General features: G+C 44.6%; 1 protein-coding gene across 6 annotated transcripts in view; it reads left to right on the forward strand.

The window, feature by feature from the left end:
• Window positions 1-27,956, forward strand: part of VWCE (von Willebrand factor C and EGF domains) — a 188,689-nt gene that overhangs the window by 36,230 nt on the left and 124,503 nt on the right. For all 6 annotated transcript variants that reach the window (XM_063944373.1, XM_063944368.1, XM_063944369.1 and 3 more), the window contains exons 2-5: window positions 15,628-15,722; window positions 18,291-18,380; window positions 18,469-18,504; window positions 24,210-24,329. In XM_063944373.1, coding sequence (XP_063800443.1) covers window positions 15,662-15,722; window positions 18,291-18,380; window positions 18,469-18,504; window positions 24,210-24,329 — 307 coding nt within the window. In that variant the 5' untranslated portion in view covers window positions 15,628-15,661. The remainder of the gene's footprint in view (window positions 1-15,627; window positions 15,723-18,290; window positions 18,381-18,468; window positions 18,505-24,209; window positions 24,330-27,956) is intronic.

Genomic DNA, 27,956 nt, shown 5'->3' on the forward strand with positions numbered 1-27,956 from the left:
TTGTGCTGTATACTATGCCCATGGGAGACGTGCTGTATACTAGGCCCATGGAAGTTGGGCTGTATACTAGAACCATGGAAGCTGTGCTGTATACTAGGCCCATGGAAGTTGTGCTGTATACTATGCCCATGGAAGCTGTGCTGTATACTAGGCCCATGGAAGTTGTGCTGTATACTAGAACCATGGAAGCTGTGCTGTATACTAGGCCCATGGAAGTTGTGCTGCATACTAGAACCATGGAAGCTGTGCTGTATACTAGGCCCATGGAAGTTGTGCTGCATACTAGAACCATGGAAGCTGTGCTGTATACTAGGCCCATGGAAGTTGTGCTGTATACTAGAACCATGGAAGTTGTGTTGTATACTAGAACCATGGAAACTGTGCTGTATATTAGGCTCAGGGAAACAGTTCTGTATACTTACTAGACTGATGGACCTACTTTGTATATTGCTGAATGAGAGCTCTGTGGTATATTGGGAAAAGGGAGATGTATACTGGGCAGTGTTAATTTTGACAAGGATTATCAATTTAGTTTGAGTCTTACTCGCAATTGTAGTTGGTTTATAACTTTATAGGCACATTTTAGTCTTTTTCTTTTGCTAGTCAAGATTTAGACAGTGGATCGCAGTTTTCATTTTTAGGGTGACCATATTATCCCTATTACCTGGGGCGCTCATGGATTACACAGGTTCTGTGGCTGGCTGACTTCAAGCCTACATTTTAGCTGGTTTTAATCATCCACAGAACCTGTGTAATCCATGAGCATCCCAGGTGAAAGGGATAATATGGTCGGGTGTGGTATGAGGTGTAGGCGTCCGAGTCCCCAGCGGCCAGCATACCGGCGCCGGGATCCCGACCGCCGGTTTGCTGACAGCCGGGCAAGCGTAAATGAGCCCCTTGCAGGGCTCGCTGTGCTTGCCATGGACCCCCAAGAAGGAGAAAAGGTGTCGGTATGCCGGATGTCGGGATTCTGGCACCGGTATACTGTGTGCCGGGATCCCAACAACCGGTATACTAAATACCACCCATATGGTCTTGGTCACCCTATTTTAGTCTGACTTCAGTCAATGTTTTAGTCAAACAGTTTAATGATACTATAATGGATTCTGCTGAAGAATATTTCTCTACAATTTCCTTGAGAAGTTTGCATACCTTTAACTATGTGTTTAGTAATATAGGTTCAATAGGCTGAGAATGTGTTACATACGGATTGTGGCAGGGAGGCCACAGAGCCACAAGTCAGAGGCAATACTCACCACCTGACTACCTGGGTTTAGACTGGTTGTCAGGTCCAGTCCAGGTTTTGAAGTGTGCTGAGGTTCACAACCAAGCAATCAGCCCTCCTGTGAGCTGGGATAAAGCTTTGCTGCAAACAGAGCACAGGGCTCCTGATGTCAGACAAGCTGGCCAGGCGATAGGCTGGGGTAGTGGTTAGCATTGGGGTGCCAGGGCCTGGAAGGTCCACAGATATTATGCATGTCAAGTCAACTGTGAGTCAGAGTGACAAACCTGTTGCTGTAACTGCTTCATTTTGTATGGGATTTGTGACCTGCAGTAATTCCAGACTTGTGACCTGCTGTGCAGTGGCTGCTAAGCTCCAGTGAATAAACCACTGTTTTTACCATACCGCTGGATGTGATTCTTACCAAATTGTCATAGGAGTCTGACTTACCGTAGTGTCCCATATATAATATTCAAATTAATGCCAGGGTTTGTTCGAACAAACAAGTGCAATACACTCAGGCCCGTCGCTTACCGCTCAGCAAAGGGATGCAAAGCAGGTAGGTGCCAGGCAGGAAAGGCGTTCTGCCTGCTCTGCATCCCCGCTTCTGAGTTCCCCTGCTGATGCCGGCTGCTGCACCTGTCACACTCTATAACAGGCAGCGGCGCCGGCATCATGAAGCCTCCTCTCCCTCTCCCCTGTCACAGACTCACCTCACCTCACAGTGCAATGTGCTGGGCGGATATAAAAGAGGGTGGGGCTACATGAGATTAAGGGGCGGAGCTACACTGGACTAGGCTGCTGCCTGCAACACAGAAGGACGAGTTGCTAGACTTCTTTATGTAAGTGGCTGGAAAGAGTGAGTGAAAGTGTGTGTAAGTGTATATGTATACAGTATCTGTGTGTGTGTGTGTGTGTGTGTATACAGTATCTGTGTATATGTATGTGTGTTTATGTGTGATTGTACTGTATGTGTGTAATATATGTACAGTATGTTTGTGTATGTTTATGTGTATGTGGTGTATGTGTGACTGTGCAGCATAATATGTGTAAGCTGCAATGCTACAGGGAGCGTTACGTGTGCAAGCGTCACTGCTACAGGGGGCGTTACGTGTGCAAGCATCACTGGTACAGGGGGCGCTACGTGTGTAAGCATCACCAGTACAGCGGGCGTTGTGTGTGTAAGCGTCACTATTACAGGGTGTGTTTCATGTGTAAGAGTTACTGGTACAGGGGGCGTTGCGTGTGTAAGCGTCATTGGTACAGGGGGGCGTTGCGTGTGTAAGCATCACTACTGCAGGGGGCGTTACGTGTGTAAGTGCCACTACTACAGGGAGCATTATGTGTAAAAGCATTATGTGCGCTGTCCCTTTGTAAAGTATGGAAAGGTGCAAATTTATAGTTTGCAGGGGGCGCCAAACACCCTAGCACCGGCCCTGAATACACTATCCTGTTTCCTTCACAGCAGGTCATATTTATTTTCTGCAAATATCTATAACATATTTAATTTAAAACTCGACTTCCAGTGTTACTTCCAATGTCCTTTGACAAGGATTTTAAATTTAGTTTTAGTCTTAGTCACTTTTTTTTTGCTATGTTTTAGTGAAGATTTAGGCCCCTATTCAGAAAGGATTGTAAATTCTGCTAAACAGCAGAATTTACAATCCTTTTGCTCGCATGCTGGGGCCGTCCATCGCAAGGCAAGCATGCAGTCCACCGCCCAGCCATTGCGATCGCACCGCAATTTCAGTGTGACCACTGAAATTGTGGATGGCTCCTGCCGTCGCAGCCAGGACGTCCGCCGCCATCTCTTTAAGCGGTCACTTTGGGTGTGATGTCACCCGCAGTAAATGCAGGTGCATGCGCAGGATGGGCCCTGTGCATGCGCCCACTGGGCGAACGCAAAAATTCTGGTTAGACCGTGATTTGCGATCCAACCTGAATTAGGCCCATAGTCAGTGGATCTCAGTTTTCATTTTAGTCTAATCTTAGTCCTGTAATAAACTGTAGTCGACGAATACTTTTAGTCAAAATTTTTGTTGACAAAATGAACACTGATGCTGGGCATGTAATGCTGTGTTATATCTTGTCTCAGAGGGATATATGACAGTGCATACAGAGCGAGGACAATGTCATGTATAACAATATGGGGCTTTACTCTGGAAATGTAAGTTTTATAGCATCAAGCATCATGTTGAACAATTGTGCTACTAGGACTTGGAGAGGAAGTTACTTGTGGGCCCTGGGTCTGATTTTCCAATGGGTCCAGAGTTTAGCTACCAGAACACGGCTAGTGAGGGGGTGGGGGGTTGCAGACAGGGTACATAAATATTGTCTGTAGATAAGGATCATGTATTAATGTTGTGTGTGTGTTTTTAGAGGGGGGTTGTATTAATATTTTCTGTAACATGGAGGTCATTGATGCTTAATGTATTATATGACAGTAACTGATCATCTCTGTAGTATATAGCAGTCACTGGTGCTCTCTGTAGTATGTGGCAGTTACTGATGCTCTCTGTAGTATATAGCAGTGACTGATGCTCTCTGTAGTATGTGGCAGTTACTGATCCTCTCTGTAGTATATAGCAGTCGCTGATGCTCTCTGTAGTATGTGGAAGTTACTGATGCTCTCTGTAGTATATAGCAGTGACTGATGCTCTCTGTAGTATGTTGCAGTTACTGATGCTCTCTGTAGTATATAGCAGTCGCTGATGCCCTCTGTATTATGTGGCAGTTACTGATGCTCTCTATATTATATGGCAGTCATTATGATGCTGTATGCACTATCTGGCAGTCACTGTGGCATTCTCTGCATTATTTATTGCTCACTATGATGCTATCTGCATTATATGGTGGTAACTAATGCTTTCTGTATTATATAGCAGCCACTAATCCTCTCTGTATTATATGGTGGTCACTGATGTTCTCTATATCATATGGCAGTCACTGATGCTCTCTGTATTATAAGACAGTCATTGATGATCTCTATATTACATGGCAGTCACTGATGTTCTCTGTATTTCATGACAATCACTGATGCTGCCTGCATTATGTGGCAGTCACTGATGCTCTCTGTATTATATTACAGTTGCTGATGCTCTCTGTATTAAGTGGCAGTCGCTGATGCTCTCTGTAGTATACAGCAGTTACTGATGCTCTCTGTATTATGTGGCAGTCACCGATGCTCTCTGATTATATGGCAGTCACTGATGTTCTCTGTATTAAATGGCATTCACTGATGCTCTCTGCATTATATGGCAGTCACTGATTTTCTCCATATTACATGGCATTTACTGATGCGCTCTTATTATATGGCAGTCACAGATGCTCTCTGTATTATGTGGCAGTCATTGATACTGTTATAGGATGGCCACTGTGATGTTTCTGTATGTTCTGGCAGTCACTGTGATGTTCTCTGCATTATCTGATTGTCACTGTTATGTTCTTTACATTGTATAGCAGTCACTGTGATGCACTATGATGATCAAGGATCCCTGCAGCTAGATGAAAGAAATGCTAATAGGAACACATATCAATGTTCCTGTGTAGGCAAACCAATATAATGAGTCCAGTGAAGTGAGCTCTGACATGATCTGGTGGAGTGTATCATTTGGGAAAAGGTCGAATTAGGTAGTCTTGCTGTGCATCTCCCACACTTTTGTAGTAGCATTTTGTCAGAACTCAAATGTGGTTACAGAGGTTTCATAAGGCTTGTGGGCTCTTAATGCTGATGCTAATGAATTTATTAGCAGTTAAATTCAGCAATCTAGGAGTGGTGAGTACAGTGGATCAATGCCTTTTGTTTATTTGATTACATTTTTAATTAATCTTTTTGTGATCTCATCTTCTCATGCACCCCTGCATAAGTAATCTATCTGTGCATTCAAGGAGTGAAACACGCCTTGTGGGGGTTGCTGGGAGGGATCTCATTGGATCCCTCTCAGTGGGAATTGGAAAGAAACCCATAGGCTTCATAGCATCAGAATATGTCACATTCTGGAGCTTGGTGCATATGCAATAAGCTGCAAAACCTCAGAAAATGGATTTTCTGAGGCTTGGCTGCATATTTAGTGCTTCTGCATCCTGCCCTAGGACTGAGATATGAAGAAAACACATTAAAAACCCATTCAAATGAGAATTCCAATGTAGGGTAATGTGAGTCCCACAAATCAAAGTCCAATTCAGTGGTTTCATTCATACTCTCTGGTTGTAGAGTCCATCATTCTCTGAGACACAGCCAATAAGATCTGTCTCCTCCTCTGTTTGTTGTTGGGATCAATTCTAATTCCTATGACTTTAATGCAGGTAAACTCTCCATAATAGTTATTAATAGAGATGAGCGGGTTCCGAACCGTACCGAACTTCACGCTCTGAGCCCGGTTCCGAGTCAGGCTCGGGTTTTCCCGCCTGACTCGGAAACCCTAACGAGGCAAAATGTCATCATCCCGCCGTCGGATTCTGGCGGGATTTGGATTCCATATAAGGAGTCGCGCATCGCAGCCATTTTCACTCCAGTCTCGGAGAGTGTAGTGAGAGGAAGTGTCTCCGTCCTCAGTGTCTGTGTGTGGGCAGGAAAGTGGGGTGGCGATTCTAGTGCTGTGTTGTGCTGCTCAGTCCAGTCCAGTGTAGTCAATGTCTTATGCTGCATCAGTCCAGCCAGCAGTGGCGGATCTAGACTTAACTTTTAGGGGGGGGCGGTTTAAGAATTATAACTCTTCCCCCTAATCATAGCCCATCCCACTTAGTAATACCCTTCCCGTTCGCTTCTAAAATTTCCTATTGTTTCCATTACTAATAAAATGTTGCCAGTTAGTGGAGAGAACCCTGCGCACTGGTGATACAGACTGGCGAATCGCCATTCCTTCCATCAGAGGTGGTAGAGGCTAAGACACTAGGGCAATTTAAATATGCATGGGATAGACATAAGGATATTCTTACAAAGAAATAAGGATCACATAAGGTTAGAGATAAAAATAATGTAAAAAAAAAAAAAGGGGCAGACTAGATGGGCCAAGTCGTTCTTATCTGCCGACAAATACTGTTTCAACAGCACACAGATTGAGCCGAAATTCACATTATAGCACACTGAATGAGCCGTAATTCACATTATAGCACACTGAATGAGCCGTAATTCACATTATAGCACACTGAATGAGCCGTAATTCACATTATAGCACACTGAATGAGCCGTAATTCACATTATAGCACAGTGAATGAGCCGAAATTCACATTATAGCACAGTGAATGAGCCGAAATTCACATCATAGCACACTGAATGAGCCGAAATTCACATCGTAGCACACTGAATGAGCTAAAATTCACATTGTAGCACACTGAATGAGCTGAAATTCACATTGTAGCACACTGAATGAGCCGAAATTCACATCGTAGCACACTGAATGAGCCAAAATTCACATTATAGCAAGCAGAATGAGCCAAAATTCACATTATAGCACGCAGAATGAGCCAAAATTCACATTATAGCACGCTGAATGAGCCAAAATTCACAATATAGCAAGCAGAATGAGCCAAAATTCACATTGTAGCACGCTGAATGAGCCGAAATTCACATTATAGCAAACAGAATGAGCCAAAATTCACATTATAGAACGCTGAATGAGCCAAAATTCACAATATAGCAAGCAGAATGAGCCAAAATTCACATTATAGAACGCTGAATGAGCCAAAATTCACAATATAGCAAGCAGAATGAGCCAAAATTCACATTATAGAACGCTGAATGAGGCAAAATTCACAATATAGCAAGCAGAATGAGCCAAAATTCACAATATAGCACACTGAATTAGGCAAAATAATGCAGGGACATAATGCAGGGAGAAGAGGGGGGAGAAATGGGACACAGGGGACACCTTCCCCCCCCACCACCACACAGACACACACACCCACACGAGACACCTACTCATAGATGGCACACACTGGAGGCCGGGTCCCGCCGCGTTATTGGGAACTGGTGGAGAGCGGTGCAGCGCGGCGGGGGACGAGGAGAGAGAGAGCGTCCTAACGCGCGTACAGGGAGGAGGGGGCGTGGTCAGAACAGAAGCTGCTGTACGCGCGTGAGGACGCTCTCTCTCTCCTCGTCCCCCGCCGCGCTGCACCGCTCTCCACCAGTTCCCAATACCGCGGCGGGACCCGGCCTCCATCCCGGTGGCGGTATATCTAGGGGGGGCGTTCGCCCTAATCGCCCCCCGCTAAATCCGCCACTGCCAGCCAGTCACAGTGTTGGTGTCCTCTGTTTCTATATGTCCCCAGTGCTGCTGGCTGCTGTATAAGTCCCTTGCATTTTTGCTGTGTTGTCTTGCATCAGACCAGGGGTAGTGTCTTGTGCAGCATCAATCCAGTGACCAGTCACAGTGGTGGTGTCCTCTAGTAACATATATCCAGTGTAGCTGTATAAGTCCCTTTCAGTGGTGCTGTGTTGTCCTGCATTAGACCAGTGGTAGTGTCTTGTGCAGCATCAGTCCAGTGACCAGTCACAGTGGTGGAGTCCTCTGCTGCCTTATATCCAGTGTAGTTGTATAAGTCCCTTTCAGTGGTGCTGTGTTGTCCTGCATTAGACCAGGGGTAGTGTCTTGTGCAGCATCAGTCCAGTGACCAATCACAGTGGTGGTGTCCTCTGCTGCCATATATCCAGTGTTACTGACGTATAATTCCTGTGATACTGGCGTATAATTCCCGTGATATTGCCGTATAATTCCCGTGATACTGGCCTATAGTTCCAGTGACATTGCCGTATAATTCTCGGAATACTGGCGTATAATTCCTGTGATACTGCCATATAATTCCCGTGATACTGGCGTATAATTCCTGTGACACTGCTGTATAATTCCTGTGATATTGCAATATAATTCTTGTAATACTGGAGTATAATTCCTGTGATACTGCCATATAATTCCCGCGATACTGGCGTATAATTCCTGTGATACTGGCGTATATTTCCTATGATACTGCCGTATAATTCCTGTGATATTGTCGTATAATTCTCGGAATACTGGCGTATAATTCCTGTGATACTGCCATATAATTCCCGTGATACTGGCATATAATTCCTGTGACATTGCCGTATAATTCCTGTGATATTGTCATATAATTCTCAGAATACTGTTTTATAATTCCTGTGACATTGCTGTATAATTCTTGGAATACTGGCATAAAATTCCTGTGATACTGCCATATAATTCCCGTGATACTGGTGTATAATTCCTGTGACATTGCCGTATAATTCCTGTGATATTGCCATATAATTCTCGGAATACTGGCGTATAATTTCTGTGATACTGCCATATAATTCCCGTGATACTGGCGTATAATTCCTGTGACATTGCCGTATAATTCTCGGAATACTGGTGTATAATTCCTGTGATACTGCCATATAATTCCCGTGATACTGACGTATAATCCCTGTGACATTGCCATACAATTCTCAGAATACTGCCGTATAATTCCAGTTATCCTGCCGTATAATGCCATATAAATCCATATAATTCCGTATAAATCCAGTCCAGTGGTGCTGCCATATAAATTCAGTGGTGCTGTCCTGTGCTGCATATTATTTATGCCAAATAAAGGGATTATTAATATTTAAGACAAATAATTTTTACAGGGTTTGCCCTGTGAGGTGTAAGTGTATGCTCTCTTGTGCCGCATATTGTGTTATATAACTCCAGAAAAATAATGGAGAACAAACATTTGGAGGATAAAAAAGGAAAGAACCACTTCCTCCTAGTGTTGAAGCCGCTGCCACTAGCCATGACATAGACGATGAAGTGCCATAGTGATAGTAGAGGGCATGTAAAATCTAAAGAGCCAAAGTTCAGTAAAAATACCCAAAAAAAGAAATTTAAATGGTCTGAGGAGAAACGTAAACTTGCCAATATGCCATTTACGACACGGAGTGGCAAGGAACGGCTGAGGCCCTGGCCTATGTTCATGACTTGTGGTTCAGCATCACATGATGATGGAAGCCCTCATTCTCCCGCTAGAAAAATTAAAAGAGTTAAACTGGAAAGAGCACAGAAAAGAACTGTGCGTTCTGAGATGGTATCACAAATCCCCAAGGAGAGTCCAAGTGTGTCGGCGGTTGCAATGCCTGACCTTCCCAACACTGGATGGGAAGAGGTGGCTCCTTCCACCATTTGCATGCCACCTGCAAGTGCTGGAAGGAGCACCCACAGTCCAGTTCCTGATATTGAAATTGAAGAGGTCACTGTTGAGGTCACTGTTGAAGTACCTCAGGATGAGGATATGGGTGTTGCTGGCGCTGAGGAGGATTCTGATGGTGATGTGGTTTAAGTCAGGCACTGGAGGAGACACCTGTTGTCCATGGGATGAAGAAGCCCATTGGGATGCCTGGGCAAACTACCAAAAAAGCCACCTCTTCGGTGTGGAATTATTTCTCCACAAATCCGGACAACAGGTGTCAAGCCATCTGTTGCCTCTGTCAATCTATAATAAATAGGGGTAAGGATATTAACCACCTAAGAACATCCTCCCTTATACGTCAACTGCTATGCATTCACCAGAAGTCAGTGTCAAGTTGTGAAACTAACACCTAAATCCCTTCTTCCTCCTGTACCCAAACTCCTGCAAGCCACACCACCAACTCCCTCAACGTCAACTTCCTCCTCAGTCAGGAACGTCAGTAGTCCTGCAGGCCATGTCACTGTCAAGACTGAGGATTCCTCTCCTAACCGGGATTCCTCCGGAGGATCCTTGAGTGGTATGCCTGCTGTTGCTGCCGCTGCTGTTGTTGCTGCTGGGAGTCAATCGTCATCCCAGAGGGGAAGTCGGAAGACCACTTGTACTACTTCCAGTAAGCAATTGATTGTCCAACAGTCCTTTGTGAGGAAGATGAAATATGACAGCATTCATCCTTTTGCAAAGCGGATAACTGAGGCCTTGACAGCTATGTTGGAGTTAGACGTGCGTCCGTTATCCGCCATTAATTCAGTGACTCTTAGAGAATTGTTTGAGGTACTGTGGCCCTGGTATCAAATCCCATCTAGGTTCCACTTCTCTAGGCAGGCGATACTGAGAATCTACACAGACATCAGAAAAAGAGTCACCAGTGTCCTACAAAATGCGGTTGTATCCAGTGTCCACTTAACCACGGACATGTGGACAAGTGGACAAGTGGAACAGGGCAGACTAAGAACTATATGACTGTAACAGCCCACTGGGTAGATGTATGGCCTCCCGCAGCAACAACAGCAGCGGCACCAGTAGCAGCATCTCGCAAACGCCAACTCGTTCCTAGGCAGGCTACGCTATGTATCACTGCTTTCCGTAAGAGGCACACAGCTGACAACCTCTTACGGAAACTGAGGAACATCATTGCAGAATGGCTTACCCCAATTGGACTCTCCTGGGGATTTGCGATATCAGACAACGTCACCAATATTGTGCGTTCATTACACCTGGGCAAATTCCAGCACGTCCCATGTTTTGCACATGCAATTAATTTGGTGGTGCAGAATTTTTTGAAAAATGACAGGGGTGTGCAGGAGATGCTGTCGGTGGCCTGAAAAATTGCGGGCCACTTTCGGCATTTAGCCACCGCATGCCGAAGACTGAAGCACCAGCAAACACGCCTGAACCTGCCCTGCCATCAACTGAAGCAAGAGGTGGTAAAGAGGTGGAATTCAACACTCTATATGCTTTAGAGGATAAAGGAGCAGCAAAAGGCCATTCAAGCCTGTACATCCACCTACGATATAGGCAAAGGAGGGGTAATGCACCTGACTCAAGCGCAGTAGAGAATGATTTCCGTTTTGTGCAAGGTTCTCGAACCCTTCGAACTTGCCACACGTGAAATCAGTTCAGACACTGCCAGCTTGAGTCAGGTCATTCCCCTCATCAGGCTTTTGCAGAAGCAGCTGGATAAATTGAAGGAGGAGCTAGGGTGGAGCGATTCCACAAAGTATGTGGGACTTGTGTATGGAGTCCTTCATTCGCTTTGCCAGGATTCAAGGGTGGTCAATCTGTTGAAATCAGAGCACTACATTTTGGCCACTGTGCTTGATCCTAGGTTTAAAGCCTACGTTGTATCTCTCTTTCCGGCAGACACAAGTGTGCAGAGGTGCAAAGACCTGCTGGTGAGTAAATTGTCAACTCAAGCGGAACGTGACCCGTCAACAGCTCGTCCTTCAATTTCTCCCGCCACTGGGGCTGCAAGGAAAAGGATAAGATTTCCTAGCCCACCTGCTGGCAGTGATGCAGGGCAGTCAGGAGCGAAAGCTAACATCTGGTCCGGACTGAAGGACCTGCCAACGATTACAGACATGTCTACTGTCACTGCATATGATTCTGTCACCATTGAAAGAATGGTGGAGGATTATATGAGTGACAGCATCCAAGTAGGCATGTCAGACAGTCCGTATGTATACTGGCAGGAAAGAGAGGCAATTTGGATGCCCTTACACAAACTGGCTTTATTTAACCTAAGTTGCCCCCCCCTCCAGTGTGTACTCCAAAAGAGTGTTTAGTGCAGCCGGTAACCTTGTCAGCGATCGGCGTAGAAGGTTACTTCCACTAAATGTGGAGAAGAGGTTGTTCATCAAAATGAATTATAAATTCCTCCGGGAAGACCTTTACCAGCAATTGCCTCCAGAAAGTACACAGGGAACTGTGATGGTGGATTCCAGTGGGGACTAATCTGTGAGGAGGAGGATGTACACAGTGAAAAGGGTGAGGAATCGGAGGATGAGGATGAGGTCGACATCTTGCCTCTGTAGAGCTAGTTTGTGCAAGGAGAGATTGATTGCATCTTTTTTGGTGGGGGCCCAAACAAACCAGTCATTTCAGCCACAGTCGTGTGGCAGACCCTGTCGCTGAAATGATTGGTTTGTTAAAGTATGCATGTACTGTTTATACAACATAAGGGTGGGTGGGAGGGCCGAAGGACAATTCCATCTTGCACCTCTTTTTCTTCTTTGCATCATGTGCTGTTTGGGGACTAGTTTTTTAAAGTGCCATCCTGTCTGCCACTGCACTGCCACTCCTAGATGGGCCAGGTTTTTGTGCCGCACACTTGTGTCGCTTAGCTTAGCCATCCAGCTACCTCATTGCAACTCTTTTTCTTCTTTGCATGATGTGCTGTTTGGGGCCTATTTTTTAAATCTGCCTCCATTCTGCCACTGCAGTGCCACTCCTAGATGGGCCAGGTGTTTGTGCCGCACACTTGTGTTGCTTAGCTTAGTCATCCAGCTACCTCAATGCACCTCTTTTACTTCTTTGCATCATGTGCTGTTTGGGGCCTATTTTTTAAATCTGCCCTCCTGTCTGACACTGCAGTGCCACTCCTAGATAGGCCAGGTGTTTGTGTTGTCCACTTGTGTCACTTAGCTTAGTCATCCAGCAGCCTCGGTGCAACCTTTTGGCCTAAAAACAATATTGTGAGGTGTTCAGAATAGACTGGAAAAAATGAGTGGAAGTGATTGTTATTGAGGTTAATAATACCATAGGAGCAAAATTACCCCGAAATTCTGTGATTTTAGCTGTTTTTATGTTTTTTTCCAAAAATCTTCCTGATCCAAAACCAAAACACGAAAGGGTGGTTTTGGCAAAACCAAGCCAAAACCAAAACACGAAAGTGGAATTAGAACCAAAACCAAAACACGAAAAAGTGCCCGCCGCACATCTCTAGTTATTAAGCATATGTTTTGCTATGATATGTTCTGTGCTTTTTGTTGACAGCACATTGGGATTTATTTGCGCCCTCTCACTTGGGAAACTGTTTCAGCAACTGGTAGTGTTTGCTGCCCAAAGAAAGAAGGATCCAAGAAGCTATTTAAAGTGTCAACAGCAATGAGTCCCAATCGCTTTTTTCACCCATATTTAATGAAATAGTGGACATCATGGATAAGTGGACACTAGTTCACATTGGCTCATTTCACACAGGCATTTCACAAACAATCTGCCTGCTTCTTCAGAATGTATCTATGCCAATATCTTAATACAAATGTTATATCTAAGAACCTTGTCCAACACATCAATATTAATGACCGGCAACAACCCCCCCCGTGCCACATGTAAATGATATTTTTCTATGTTTTGAATGGAGTGGTCTGGTCATGGCCCCCCTCATTGGCCACGCCCCCTCACATTACAGACAAATCTGACGTCAGCCCTGATTATATCCCCCCCACCAGTGCCACGCATGTATTAACTTTTAGCTCGTTTCACTGGACCCATTATAGTGACCTACCTGCACAGGAGTTTTCTAGTATTATTAGTTTTGTGCAGCAATTGCTAATATTTATTACTTTGTGTTGTGTATTAATGTTACTGTATATGGCTGTAGGTTATTAATATTATGTTGGGGCTGGTGTGTAAATTTATGAATTTTATCATGTCACAGTTGGTTGTCAATGTAACGTGGAGCCTGGTGAAGGGGCATTCATGTTATGTGGTTTAGATTTTCACTGTGTGGGATCGTGGTGGTCCTAATGTTATGTGGTTGATCATTATTAAATGTGGGATTTGTGGGGCCATTAATATATTGTAGGGATTTTTGTAGCAATATAGGATCTCTTTGTAGGGGACATAGGCCCTCATTCCGAGTTGTTCGCTCGCAAGCTGCTTTTAGCAGCAATGCACACGCTAAGCCGCCGCCTACTGGGAGTGAATCTTAGCTTAGCAAAATTTCGAACGAAAGATTCGCAATATTGCGGAAAGATTTATCTGTGCAGTTTCTGAGTAGCTCGAGACTTACTCTTCCAGTGCGATCAGTTCAGTGCTTGTCGTTCCTGGTTTGACGTCACAAACACACCCAGCGTTCGCTCAGACACTCCCCCGTTTCTCCAGCCACTCCCACGTTTTTCCAGAAACGGTAGCGTTTTTTCACACACTCCCATAAAACGGACAGTGTCCGCCCAGAAACACCCACTTCCTGTCAATCACACTCCGATCACCAGAACGAAGAAAAAACCTCGTAATGCCGTGAGTAAAATACCGAACTGCCTAGCAAATTTATTTGGCGCAGCCGCAGTGCGAACATTGCGCATGCGCAATTAGCGGAAAATCGCTGCGATGCGAAGAAAATTACCGAGCGAACAACTCGGAATGAGGGCCATTATTTTACTGTCTGAGTTTATTAGGGAAATATAACCATTCAATATGTTATAGGTATATAATATGTTTTATAATTTCAATAAGAGGAGGGGGAAAAAAAGTCTGTGTTCACCTATAGGCGTAGTTCTTTATACCAAATCATATGATGGAAAGGGATATAGTTTTAGATCTCTGTGATGCTTTTGATTTTGTTTCCTAATGTTCCGTATACAGCTGGATTAAGACCCCATAGGGCACTACACAAGATACTGGTTTGGGGCCCCTTTCTCTTCTGAACTGTCCATGCCAAAATTCCTTTTCCCTGGAATTCCCAGGCACTTTTCCATCGGGGTGGGGCTGTTGGGATTTTCAGGGGGCTGGATGGAGGTGTCAGTATTGTGACTGGCGGTCATGGGTCGTTAACGACGTACAATATCTTTAGTTTTCACCTTGAAATCTAAAGTTATTGTACAAGACGACATGCACCTGGATCTTACACAATGTCACATCTGATGTGACATCGGCAAGTGTGTACCCAGCCCAGTTCTGATTGTCTAGCGTAGGTGCAGCAAACTAGCACAACATTGGTCCTAAAGAAGGTACGGGTAGCAGTTGATTTACCGACGGACACAATACCGACGGTCATAATCCAGACAGCCATGACCGACAGTGAAAATAACAACACGGTCAAAATACTGACATTCATTATGCCGACATGTTCAGAATGCCCACATAGTCAGGATACCCATATTTGAATTGTCGATATGTCAGAATGCTGACATGCATTTTGAAGGAATTTTTGCTCAAAAAACAGATTTGTTCATACTTTACCATCCCAGTGGACCTGGAGGGGGAATATAATAGTGTGCCGAGTGCAGCGAGGCACCGTGCCTGAAGCGCAAGCCATGCGAGGGGACGCGGTAAACTTAGACGGTGTCCATGATGACCTATGTCGACATTGACACAAAACCAACAGAAAAACTAATATCGATATTTTGACATGTCTGCATTTCAAATGTCGGTATTCCGACTATGTCGGCATTTTGAACATGTCGGCATAATGAATGTCGGTATTTTGACCGTGTCGGTATTTTGACTGTAGGTCAAAGGCTGTCGAAGTTATGACCGTCGGTATTGTGTCCGTCAGTAAATCATTCTGAACCCGAAGGTATACATAAGACAGCAATTATATGATTGGTTGTGGTTGGCCTATATGTATGCTAAATTAATATGCCCAATTGTGTATTTTAACTTTCATTGAAACAGTAGATTGTTGTGCATGATATGAGGAAATGTCATAATGTAATGATGTGGCGTCTCTTCATGTATCCCTGCAGACTGCGTTCTGGACCTCACGTCTGTTTCTCAGGTATGGGTAGTGGATGCTGCCCAGGGTGGACAGTTTCACCAGGCACTGGACTATGCCTTCAGCGTAAGTCTCCTCCTGGTATCTTATTTAGGGGGTAATTCCAAGTTGATCGCAGCAGTAATTTTGTTAGCAGTTGGGCAAAACCATGTGCACTGCAGGGGAGGCAGATATAACATGTGCAGAGAGAGTTAGATTTGGGTGGGTTATTTTGTTTCTGCGCAGGGTAAATACTGGCTGCTTTATTTTTACACTGCAAATTAGATTGCAGATTGAACACACCACACCCAAATCTAACTCTCTCTGCACATGTTATATCTGCCTCCCCTGCAGTGCACATGGTTTTGCCCAACTGCTAACAAAATTCCTGCTGCGATCAACTTGGAATTACCCCCTCAGTTAGTAGTGTGGATGTAAGTTAGAAACATTAATACAAATATTTTAAATTATGTTTTTTCCCCCATCAAATTAGTCAGGAAACACAGACTGTGCTCCCCAGGTAGAAAGAGATTTGTACGTTTTCTATAAAGGCGAATTACTGTATGAACATAAGAGATGGGCGAGACATGAGGACTTCAATGGCATCATCAAGCAGTCATGTCGGTGTATATAGTGAAACTCATGTGTCAAAGCTTGGGGAAAGAGAAAGTGAGGAGAGATAAAGGGGCCCTTTTATCAAAGAGTGATAAAAGACATTGGCCCTCATTCCGAGTTGTTCGCTCGCAAGCGGATTTTAGCAGATTTGCTCATGCTAAGCCGCCGCCTACTGGGAGTGAATCTTAGCATCTTAAAATTGCGAACAATGTATTCGCAATATTGCGATTACACACCTCGTAGCAGTTTCTGAGTAGCTTCAGACTTACTCGGCATCTGCGATCAGTTCAGTGCTTGTCGTTCCTGGTTTGACGTCACAAACACACCCAGCGTTCGCCCAGACACTCCCCCGTTTCTCCGGCCACTCCTGCGTTTTTTCCGGAAACGGCAGCGTTTTTTCCCACACGCCCATAAAACGGCCTGTTTCCGCCCAGTAACACCCATTTCCTGTCAATCACATTACGATCGCCAGAACGATGAAAAAGCCGTGAGTAAAAATCCTAACTGCATAGCAAATTTACTTGGCGCAGTCGCAGTGCGGACATTGCGCATGCGCATTAAGCGGAAAATCGCTGCGATGCGAAGATTTTTACCGAGCGAACAACTCGGAATGAGGGCCATTGTGAATGATAAATCTAATTTTTGAAATGGTGCTTCAGCCAATCAGCTCCCAACTGTCATTTTTTAAACACATGACAGTTTGGAACTCATTGACTGGAGAACCATTTATCGAAAGCAACAAGTTTTATCATTCACAATGAGTTTTATCACTCATTAATAAATGAGCCCCAAAGTACTCACTCAGCTCCTAACTATAATTTTTCAAATACAACCTTAAAATGACAGGAACTGTTTAGTTGGTATTTTGGGGTGGTTATTGAGTGTTGGTCGCAGATTTTTAAAATCACATGCTGAGGGCCGCCCGGCACAGGGCAAGGCCACCCAACATGTGTTGCACTACCCCGCTATGCTATTGCAATTCAATTACGATCGCATTGCAAAAACCTCAAATAGGGGCACCACCACCATGTTACCGCTATCAGTAAACGCAAACGACCTCATCGGCCGGGCCTGAAAATGGCCCGTGAGGGGACTCCCTGCACTCACCGCTGGGATTCCGCCTGTCGGGATTCTGTCGTTGGTCTCCTGACTGCCGGTTTAACATACCGGATCCCCTTTAATTATTCTATTAATGCACATATATAAACTGCATTTATTTGCCAAGAAAGGTGTAATGTGTATATTATCAGCTGATAATGGGGGTTATTCAGGTTTGTTAGCAAACCAAAAAAGTTAGCAATTGGTCAAAACCATGTTGCACTGCAGGTGGGGCAGATGTAATATGTACAAAGATTTAGATTTGGGTGGGTTATATTGTTTGTGTGCAGGGTAAATACTGGCTGCTTAATTTCGACACTGCAATTTAGATTTCAGTTTGAGACACACCCCACCCAAATCTAACTCTTTCTGCACATGTTACATCTGCCCCACCTGCAATGCAGCATGGTTTTGCCCAATTGCTAACTTTTTTGGTTTGCAAAAAGACCTGAATAAGGCCAAGTGTATTTTTATATTCAACTATTCAATTGTCGGCGATGATTTCCCAGGCCAATTACGCACAACACCCGCCGCACTTTACAGTAGTGGGATCTCGCACAAAAGTGATCGCTACCACATAGGGTAGCAAGCACTTTTGAGTGAACTGGGGTGTGAATCGGCCGGCCAAAGGGTGTAAGACAGGGTGCTGTTGTCGGCAATTTGCACCCTTCGCCAGCAATTGAATTGCCCCACAAAGCATTACTAGTTTGACTGATAGTTTTATCTTTTAGTGTTCTGCACATGAACATGCCTTTTCATGTGTGTGTCTTTCCATGCCTATGTTCAGGGCTCGGATACATCCACCTGGTCACATGATGTTTGCTGATGGCATAATGGCACCTTATAGCTGAATTTAATCATAACTCTAAAACAATCCTGTATTTACTTACAGTGGATAAGGCAACACTACCATCAGTGCTAAACTGTCTCTCTTTCCTGTAGCCCTGTGCTCATATGGATGTGGAAGTGGGTTCTGTATCGCCCCCAATGTGTGCTCCTGCAGAGATGGGCATCAAGGTGTCACATGTACAGGTAATGGGAGTTTTGATGTGTGTCCATTCCAAGTGTCTTTTACCATTTCCCTTGCTATCCAAACAGCTAAAGACTTCTCTCATTTCAGATCACTACACTGGTGAACACGAGAAAGAATTTGAAGGTAAGGGTGAGTATGTGTAAGTAAGTGTATGACTTGTGTTTCTAGATATACCATATTAAGGGGATGTAGTTATGTGGAATACCTCCCCCTACATCCCACCTCCTCACAATATCGATGGTCGGCATGCCAACCAACATGTACTATTCCCACTCGTGGATGTCCACGACACCCATAGAGTGGGAATAGAACCCGTGGCGACCGCAGTACCATACCCCATATAAACATTTGCATGCATAGAGCATTAAAGGTAAACAGTATAACAATAGACCAGTGCCATAACTAGGCATTTTAGTGCTGTGAGCAAGAAATGGCATTGGTGCCCCCCCCACCTCTTATGTAAAATAGAGGCAGTGCGCGGCGTAGACGCGTGCAAAAAATATAGGGGCGTGGCTTCATGGGGAAGGGGTGTGGCCACAAAATAATACCAATTCATACTACGGTGCACAGTAGTCTCCATTATTCAAATTACGATGCACAGTAGCGCCACTACACCAGGTAGAGTTCCTTTTACACATTACGGCGGACAGTCCCCCTTTGTACACATTACGGCAGCCAGTCCCCCTTTTTACACATTACGGCAGACAGCGTCCCCTTTTTACACATTACGGCAGACAGCGTCCCCTTTTTACACATTACGGCAGACAGCGTCCCCCTTTTTACACATTACGGCAGACAGCGTCCCCTTTTTACACATTACGGCAGACAGCGTCCCCTTTTTACACATTACGACTGACAGCGTTCCCTTTTTACACATTACGGCAGACAGCGTCCCCTTTTTACACATTACGGCAGACAGCGTCGCCCTTTTTACACATTACGGCAGACAGCGTCCCCTTTTTACACATTACGGCAGACAGCGTCCCCCTTTTTGCACTTTACGGCAGACAGCGTACCCTCTTTACACAGTACAGCAGACAGTGTCCCCTTTTTACACATTACGACTGACAGCGTTCCCTTTTTACACATTATGGCAGACAGCGTCTCTTTTTATACATTATGGCAGACAGTGTCTCCTTTTTACACATTACGGCAGACAGCGTCCCCTTTTTACACATTACGGCAGACATCATCCGCCTTTTTACACATTACGGAAGACAGCATCCCCCTTTTTACACATTACGGCAGACAGTGTCCCCCTTTTTATTCCCCTTTTTACACATTACGTCAGACAGCGTCCCCTTTTTACACATTACGGCAGACAGCATCCCCCTTTTTACACATTACGGCAGACAGCGTCTCCTTTTTACACAGTACGGCAAACAGTGTCCCTTTTTACACATTATGGCAGACAGTGTCCCCCTTTTTACACAGTAAGGCAGACAGAATATATAGATAGATAGATAGACAGACAGACAGACAGACAGATAGATAGATAGATAGATACTTACCATTTCTCCCCGCTGGCTCAGGCAGTCAGGTTCCTCGGTGCTGGCAGATCCCGGGCAGGGGAGAAGAAGGAGGAGGGACGGGGACTCGTGAGCCGCAGCAGCGCAGTGTAATTGGTGGTGGCACTGCTGCAGCGGTCCCTCTCCTTCCGCATTGGCTGGCCGCCGCCGCTGTTAATGCTGGGATGAGGGAAGCGCATCCCAGCATTCACAGCAGCGCCGGACAGCCAATGCGGAAGGAGAGGGACAGCTGCAGCGGTGTCGCTACCAATTACATAGCAGAGCTGCGGCTCCAGTTCCCCTCCCTGCTCATCCTCCAGGTCCTCCCCTGACGCTGCGCCTCTCCTCTTCTCCTGCGGCGCACACAGCACAGGCGGCTTGTAATGAGTCAATTTGACTCATTACAAGCCGCTGACATAGAATGCTGGCCATTGCACCCTCAGGGCGACTGCGCTGTGTGCCAGGCACACCTGGCACACACGTAGTTACGGCTCTGCAATAGAATATAAACATATAAATGGTGCCTAAAATGTTGTGTTCAGTAAAAAATAAAAGACTTAAGGTACTGTATCACACATTTACAAGCACCTAGGGGGTCATTCCGACTTGATCGCTTGCTAGCTATTTTTTGCAGCGCTGTGATCAGATAGTCGCCGCCTTTGGGGGAGTGTATTTTCGCTTTGCAAGTGTGCGAACGCTTGTGCAGCCGAGCGGTACAAAAATAGTTTGTGCAGTTCCTGAGTAGGTCTGAACTTACTCAGCCGCTGCGATCACTTCAGCATGTCCGGTCCAGGAATTGACAACAACAGCACCCCTGTATTTTTTAAGCATACAGGACCAGTGTACTTTTATTTTAACAGCACCCCTGTATTTTTACAGCATACAGGACCAGTGTACTTTTATTTTAACAACAGCACCCCTGTATTTTTACAGCATACAAGACAGGGCCAGTGTACATTTATTTTCACTGCACCTCTGAATTTTCACAGTATACAAGCCAGGGCCAATGTACATTTATTTTCACTGCACCCCTGAATTTTTAGAGCATACAAGACAGGGCCAGTGTACATTTATTTTCACTGCACCCCTGAATTTTTAGAGCATACAAGACAGGGCCAGTGTACATTTATTTTCACTGCACCCCTGAATTATTACAGTATACAAGACAGGGCCAGTGTACATTTATTTTCACAGCATCCCTGTATTTTTACAGCATACAGGACAGCGCCAGTGTACATTTATTTTCACAGCACCCCGAAATTTTTACAGCATACAGGACCAGTGTACTTTTATTTTAACAACAGCACCCCTGTATTTTTACAGCATACAGGACCAGTGTACTTTTATTTTAACAACAGCACCCTTGTATTTTTACACCATACAGGACCAGTGTACTTTTATTTTAACAACAGCACCCCTGTATTTTTACAGCATACAGGACCAGTGTACTTTTATTTTAACAACAGTACCCCTGTATTTTTACAGCATACAAGACACGGCCAGTGTACATTTATTTTCACTGCACCCCTGAATTTTTACAACCAAAAAATTATAACCAAACAATTAGAGTGGTCCACAAATGCTGCTAGATAAAATACAGTAAGTGTCAGTCCCTGAGGTTCCTACCAGAATGCCCTGTATTTCCAGAAGATTGCAAACAGAAAGATAGAAGATCACATCAGTTAAACCATACTGTGTATTATCTTCATATAGTGGATTGGTTCCCCAGGGCTGACCTTTTCTAAATGAAATGTGAGCATCAAAATGTTTCTTTAAATCTTCATATACAGTTGCACCAAATAACGATTGACCCCGTCTTATCCCTCATGGGGGGCACTCACCTAGATAATTTGAAAAGTATATTTTCTGTGCCTCCACCAAATGATACTGGGATCCAGACTCTCATCCACCACAGTCGTTATAGGTGTGGTTATAGAGGGCAAATTGCAAGGATTATCCAAAAAAGGGTATTTATTGGACACAATTTTTTTATTTTATTTACATACATAAAAACATAAAAATTCCTTTAAAACAAAAATTACATTCATAACACCCCAAAAGGTCATAGGTTTGTTCCACCATACATCCTAAGGAAGCCAGCTGCTCTATCTTTTCCTTAATTGAAAAAAAAAAGGTAATTACCTCTATGCAAAGGGAGCTTTTCAGCATGAAACTAATCCTTCTATATGGATGAAAAGTTGGGTAAAAACATTAAAAATCTGGGTTCCAGACAGCACCAACGCGTTTTGGATAGATTATCCTTCCTCAGGGTGTATCATGGAACATACCCAGTCGGCCATTTTATACCCCCTGTCCTATCCATGTGATTACAACCACCAATCAGAATTCATTGGTATAAAATATCTACATCCATTACTTGCACATTATCCCTTTTAACATATTAACATACTGTATGTATTCTGGCTTGGAACATGAATTCTGCCTCGAAACATGAAGTTCGGGTGGGGTTCGTTTCTCTGAGAACTGAACCCGCTCATCTCTAATGAGCACATGTCAGTGAAACAGGCCAGCACAGACTTCATATACTCAGAAGAATCCCAATTCAACTCTTTTTGGAGCCCAGAATCACCAAACCTCTACTCACACTGACTGTGTTTCCATACTGGGGGGATTCTGGGCTTATTCAGGTCATGACACGTATGCAGCACATGCTGCAAATGATTGATGTTCGGTACTTTGCACATGCATCGGATCCTTACTGTGCATGGCAGTATGGGTCTGCAATAGCGGCATCAGACTGTCAGTGATGCTGTTTGGGGGTGGAGAGAGGGCAGCGACAGTCTCCATTTCTGAAAATGGAGGCATGTTGCCGCCACTGCGAGGGAGGGACGAGGCCAAGATCTTCATCTGAGGATGGAGAGTTCCTGGCCTCTTGGCAGCTCTTGCAATGGCCAGCTTGTGTGACCCCATTGGACGTAGCTTGGATCAGTAATGCGGCAGGAGGTGTGATGCCTCCTTCTTCATTACCATATTAGTGCTATCACTGCTGCAGCAAAAGCAACTCCAACCACATCTGAATTAGACCCTCTGTGTTTAGCAGATGTGCAATGTGCACACCGGGGCCTTCACGCTGGTATCCATCCATCCCAAGCTCCATCTGTGACCTCATGTAGCACTGTACAGACCGACACTTTGTGCCTATGCACGACTGAAGGTGGCTTGCTACACGGAGAAGCTTTCACACTTACATCCACTTCACAAGCCCCTTCTATCCACAGGATTTACAGTATAGCTATATGATTGCTGACAGAATCATTTCTTTATTAGTTGGTTTAATTTTTCTCTCTAATTTGAACATAACAAGAATTATGTCACTTAAAGGCATTTAGCCTACAAATGTTATCATGGCAACTGTTGAGACCAGACGGCATAGTTGCCTACTCCCCCTCATTCTGCGGGAGACTCCCTGAAATAGCAGCAATCTCCCTCACTCCCTGAAAAGTCCAACAATCTCCCTGATTACCCATTATGCAGCTATTACATTGTTGGGGGGAAAAGAAATCAGAGCTACATACATTCAAATGGGATCATTATTGCCATTTCCTTGTATTGATTATAAGGCACAATGATCCCTATGGCCACTTACAGTATATGGAACCTCTTGTAAAACACAATACACCAACAAATTCTGCAAAATATCATTGTCTTTTCCTCAACAAATAGATCTTACTAATACCCCTTTCACACTGCCAATGCCGGATCCCACCTAGGAATTGGAAACGGGTCCTTCCCGGGTGGGATCCGGCATTGGCCGCTGCTGCTGGCTTCCCCGACCTGGCAATATGCCAGGCGGGTTGCCATAGCAGCGAAGGGCGGAGCCGGCAGCGGGGGCGGAGGTGGAGGCGGCGCTGGGAGATGAGATCATCTCCGCGCCGCCTCTCCCTGCTGTAGTAAACGGGTTACCAGGGAGCCCGTTTACGCAGCAACTGACCCGGTATTCAACCTGGGTATAACACTGCTTTAGTCCCGGGTTGAACTCAGGCGACCCGGGATTTCGGCTATGCCCCTTTTACACCGCACGCTGATCCGTGTCGACCTGGCAATATGCCGGGTCGATACCGGGTTATTTGTGCGGTGTAAAAGACGTATAATTTTGGCGCTCATTTACATTTGGATGTAAGTCATTTTCATGACACGCCTCTCTGATGTAGCAGTACATGTCCGCGCTGATAGGTGTTACTTTCACAATCTCCCTGAAATGCTTTTTCAGAAGTAGGCATGTATGGACATATGTTTATGAGTTGTGTGGAACTGTACAGAGCACAATATAATGAGACTGACCTGTTTTTCTTGTCACAGGTTTTTCTTTGAACTGTTTATCTGCAATGTGTGATCAAGGCTGCAAAGTGATTCACGGCAATGCTGTGTGTAGCTGTCTGCATGGTTACTCTCTCGGAAAGGATGGTAAAAGTTGTTATGGTAAATGGGTAAATTATTTTTCATTTAAGTCTAAATCAATATATGTTATTTATTTATTATTGACAATTAAGGCAAAGAGAAAATAATATACAGAAGCTATAAGTGGCAAGTTATTAGGACACCCATTATTTAGGATCCAATAGATTACAGAAATTAGTGCCACAAATTTACAAATCATCACCACTTTAAAATAAATATCTGGGAAATGGGTTAAGTACCTATACAAGCGGAGAGAGCAGCCAGGTCAGTTCACCGTGGGGCGGGTCTCTGTAAAAGGGGGCGATCCGTGGGCGTGGAGATTCAATCATGTCATTGTGACCCTGCCCCAGCTATACAAATACAATGCCTACATGTGTGTGTGTGTGGGGGGGGGGGGGGGGGGAGCAAAATCATGTTATTAGCCTGCCCACTGTTCCTCTCAGTGTGGGCAGGTGCGGGCGGCTGCAGGGGTAAGTTGCGGGGTGCGGGGGGTACGAGAAAGTTGCAGGAGACATTCCCACTTTTACAGGTGGCCGGGAGTACCACCCGATTTTCAGGAGAGTAGGTATGGAGTAACTATGAGTTTCAGAATGTAAAAACCTACTGGTTTGCAATAGAAAATACTGTTTGGAACAATCTGTATAAGTATCATTTGTAATACAGACAGATTGTGTTCACTTTTGTAAGGGGTTGAATACATTTACAAGTCACTGTAAACACTTCAGTAAAAATAAAGCATAATAACAAGACATGATACATATAGAATATTGAGTTGCTCATGCACAGTGAAAAGTATGAAAAAAAGAAAAGTATAAAAAAATATTATAAAGTGAGCACAACAAAATAACACTCAGCTAAATAAAATTGCATCATAAAACATAATAGGTACAAGTAGGACAGATGTAAGACAGGAGGTAATGAGCACCCTGTTCACAAGAGATTGCAATCAAAAGAGACAATGCAATTGGAGAAGGTAAGTGCAATGGAATACAGGTTGACATGGGAGGTAGACAATGTAGATTACAGAATTGTTAATTGTCTAGTGGGTAGAGTGAACACCAGGCACGGCGAAAATGGGGTACAAGGGGAACACTTTTAGTGGGCACGAGTGGCGGCTGCAGAGGTGGGGCTGCAGCGCAGTCCAAATTTGAAATAGGGGAGACACACTACTGCCACCAAATGTCATCCCAGTGGTGGGCATCCAGGTACTTTGAGTACATGTTCTGACTGCTGCCTTCTGCCCTGCCTGTGATGCTGTAGTGTATAATGCAGGGCACAGGCATGAAGGAGGAGCACGGCATTCAGCACAATAATATATATTGTTTTGTGTGTGACATCATGTCGCTGAAGGTCAGAGGAGCCAGAGAGACATGAATGGAGGGGTTGCTGTAGCTGCAGAGAACAGGGAGGGGGATGAGGCTGGAGATGGAGAGACAGAGGGGATGGGCTGTAATAGAGATACAGAGTGTGTGGTGAGGCTGGGATGGAAAGACAGTAAAGGGGGAATGAGACTTAAGAGGGAGAGACAGAGAGAGACATGAGGCTGGAGACAGAGAGGGGGATGTAACTGGAGATTAGGACAGAATGGGATGAGGCTGGAGATGGAGAAACAGAGTAGTGGGGGATGAGGCTGGAGATAGAGAGACAGAGAGGGGTATGAGGTTGGAGAGTCATATAGGGGGATAAGACTGGAGATGTAGAGACACAGAGGGAGTGAGGCTGGGGATACAGAGAGGGGAATGAGCCTGGAGAGACAAAGAAGGGGAGGAAACTGGAGAGACACAGGGGATGGTGCTGAAGACAATGGGATGGGGTTGGATAGACACCAAGGGGATGAGACTGCAGTGACACAGGAGTCATAAGCCAGCAAAGAGAAGATTGCAATAGTCCATGCATGAGACAAGTGAACAGAGCAGATGTTTTTATGAGAAAGGGTCTAGTTTTAGTTATGTTGTGAAGGAGAGGGCAACACAACTGTAAGAGGGACTTGATGTGTGGGATGAAGCTGAGGGAGAAATCAATGATGACAAAGAGACTGCAGCAGGCTATGGTAATGAGATGTCACCAACTGTAAGGGTGATGGATAGAGGCATAGGGTCACTGGAAGGGGAAAGGTAATAAGCTAATATTTAGACATAATGCATTTATGGCAGAGTTGGGACATCCAGTTGGACAAGGCAGCAAGACACATGGGATAAGAAAGAAGGGTCAGAGGTTAGGGAGAGATATGTGTGTAATCTGCTTTGATAATGTAGGCCACGTTTAACTGCAGAGAGGAAAATTACTATGTAGAGGAACAGGTTGAAGAAGTGAGCTAGCTGGTGGCAATCAGTAGGGCAAATGGAGAGGAGCAGTTGGACGACAATAAGGTCAAGGGAACAGACTTAGAGCGTGGAGGAGGGGAGAATAGAGATCTTCTTAGTCTATGTTACAGGATAACTGAAGCTGGGGGTGGCAAGGTGAGCGTAAGAAAGGGATGGGTGGGGGAAATGGGTTTTCTGAGAGGAGATATCATGGTTTTGTGATGTCTATTTTACCTTTAAAGTAAGTGGAAAAGCCAAGATTAGTTAGTAAAGAATGGGCTGCTGGATACGGAATCTGAATTCTCAGATTCCGTACCAATGTTATCTGTCTTTTTAAACTATGAAAAGACATCCCCAATCTGCTCACTACAGTTCTCACTTATGCAAACTCATGTATGTTTTTTGATGTAATGATTGGCTTGTAATTGGCATTGCATGTGTGGGGAAGTTGCTCAGTGAAACATAGTTTATTATTGCATGCTGTGTGGTGTTTACCTCCTTTGATCATTTGGCCATTTGTGGTCAGGTGTACTATATCTTTACATTTAGTGAGGTATAGTTGTGGTGAAAAGGACAGAGTGTGATTCCTGATTAGTTAAAAAAAAAAAAAACCAAACACTGAGCAACATCACCAAACAGGTAATTTAAACTTTAAACTTGTAATTTATTTTGTACTGTCTGGACATGGCTATTAATAACAGATGCACAGACAAAATTCTTAAAGCTATGTGTGCAAAGGCTAGGAGCTTAGGAGACAAAATTTCAGAGCTAATTGCGATAATGACAAGGGATAACCTGGATTTTGTGGCAATTACAGAGTCATGGCGCAATGAGAATCATGACTGGGACATAGCTATACCAGGATACAATTTATTTAGGATGGATAGAATGGGAAGAATAGGAGGAGGGGTAGCAATGTATGTGAAAAAAGCATAAATGCTACTTTAATCCAAAATATTTAAGCTAAAACTGAGGCACTTTGGGTCACCATAGAAACCAGGGAGAAGGACATTATTCGCATTGGGGTGATTTATAGACCACCAGGCCAGGGGCAGGATTTGGACAGGAATCAATTGTTGGACATCACTAAAATGGCTTTAAAGGGAGAAGTCATAATCATGGGAGACTTTAATTTACCTGATGTAAATTGGGAGGGGACTTTTGCAAGTTCAGCTACAAGTGGCAAATTTCTACATTCCTTACAGGGAGCATCTCTCAAGCAATTGGTGAGGGAGCCCACTCGCAAAGACTCAATATTAGATTTAATTCTTACAAATGGTGACAGGATATCAGACATATATGTGGGTGAGCACCTGGGACCCAGTGATCATCAAGCAGTATGGTT

The sequence above is a fragment of the Pseudophryne corroboree genome, chromosome 11, assembly GCF_028390025.1.
Source record: "Pseudophryne corroboree isolate aPseCor3 chromosome 11, aPseCor3.hap2, whole genome shotgun sequence".
Taxonomy (NCBI): Eukaryota; Metazoa; Chordata; class Amphibia; order Anura; family Myobatrachidae; genus Pseudophryne; species Pseudophryne corroboree.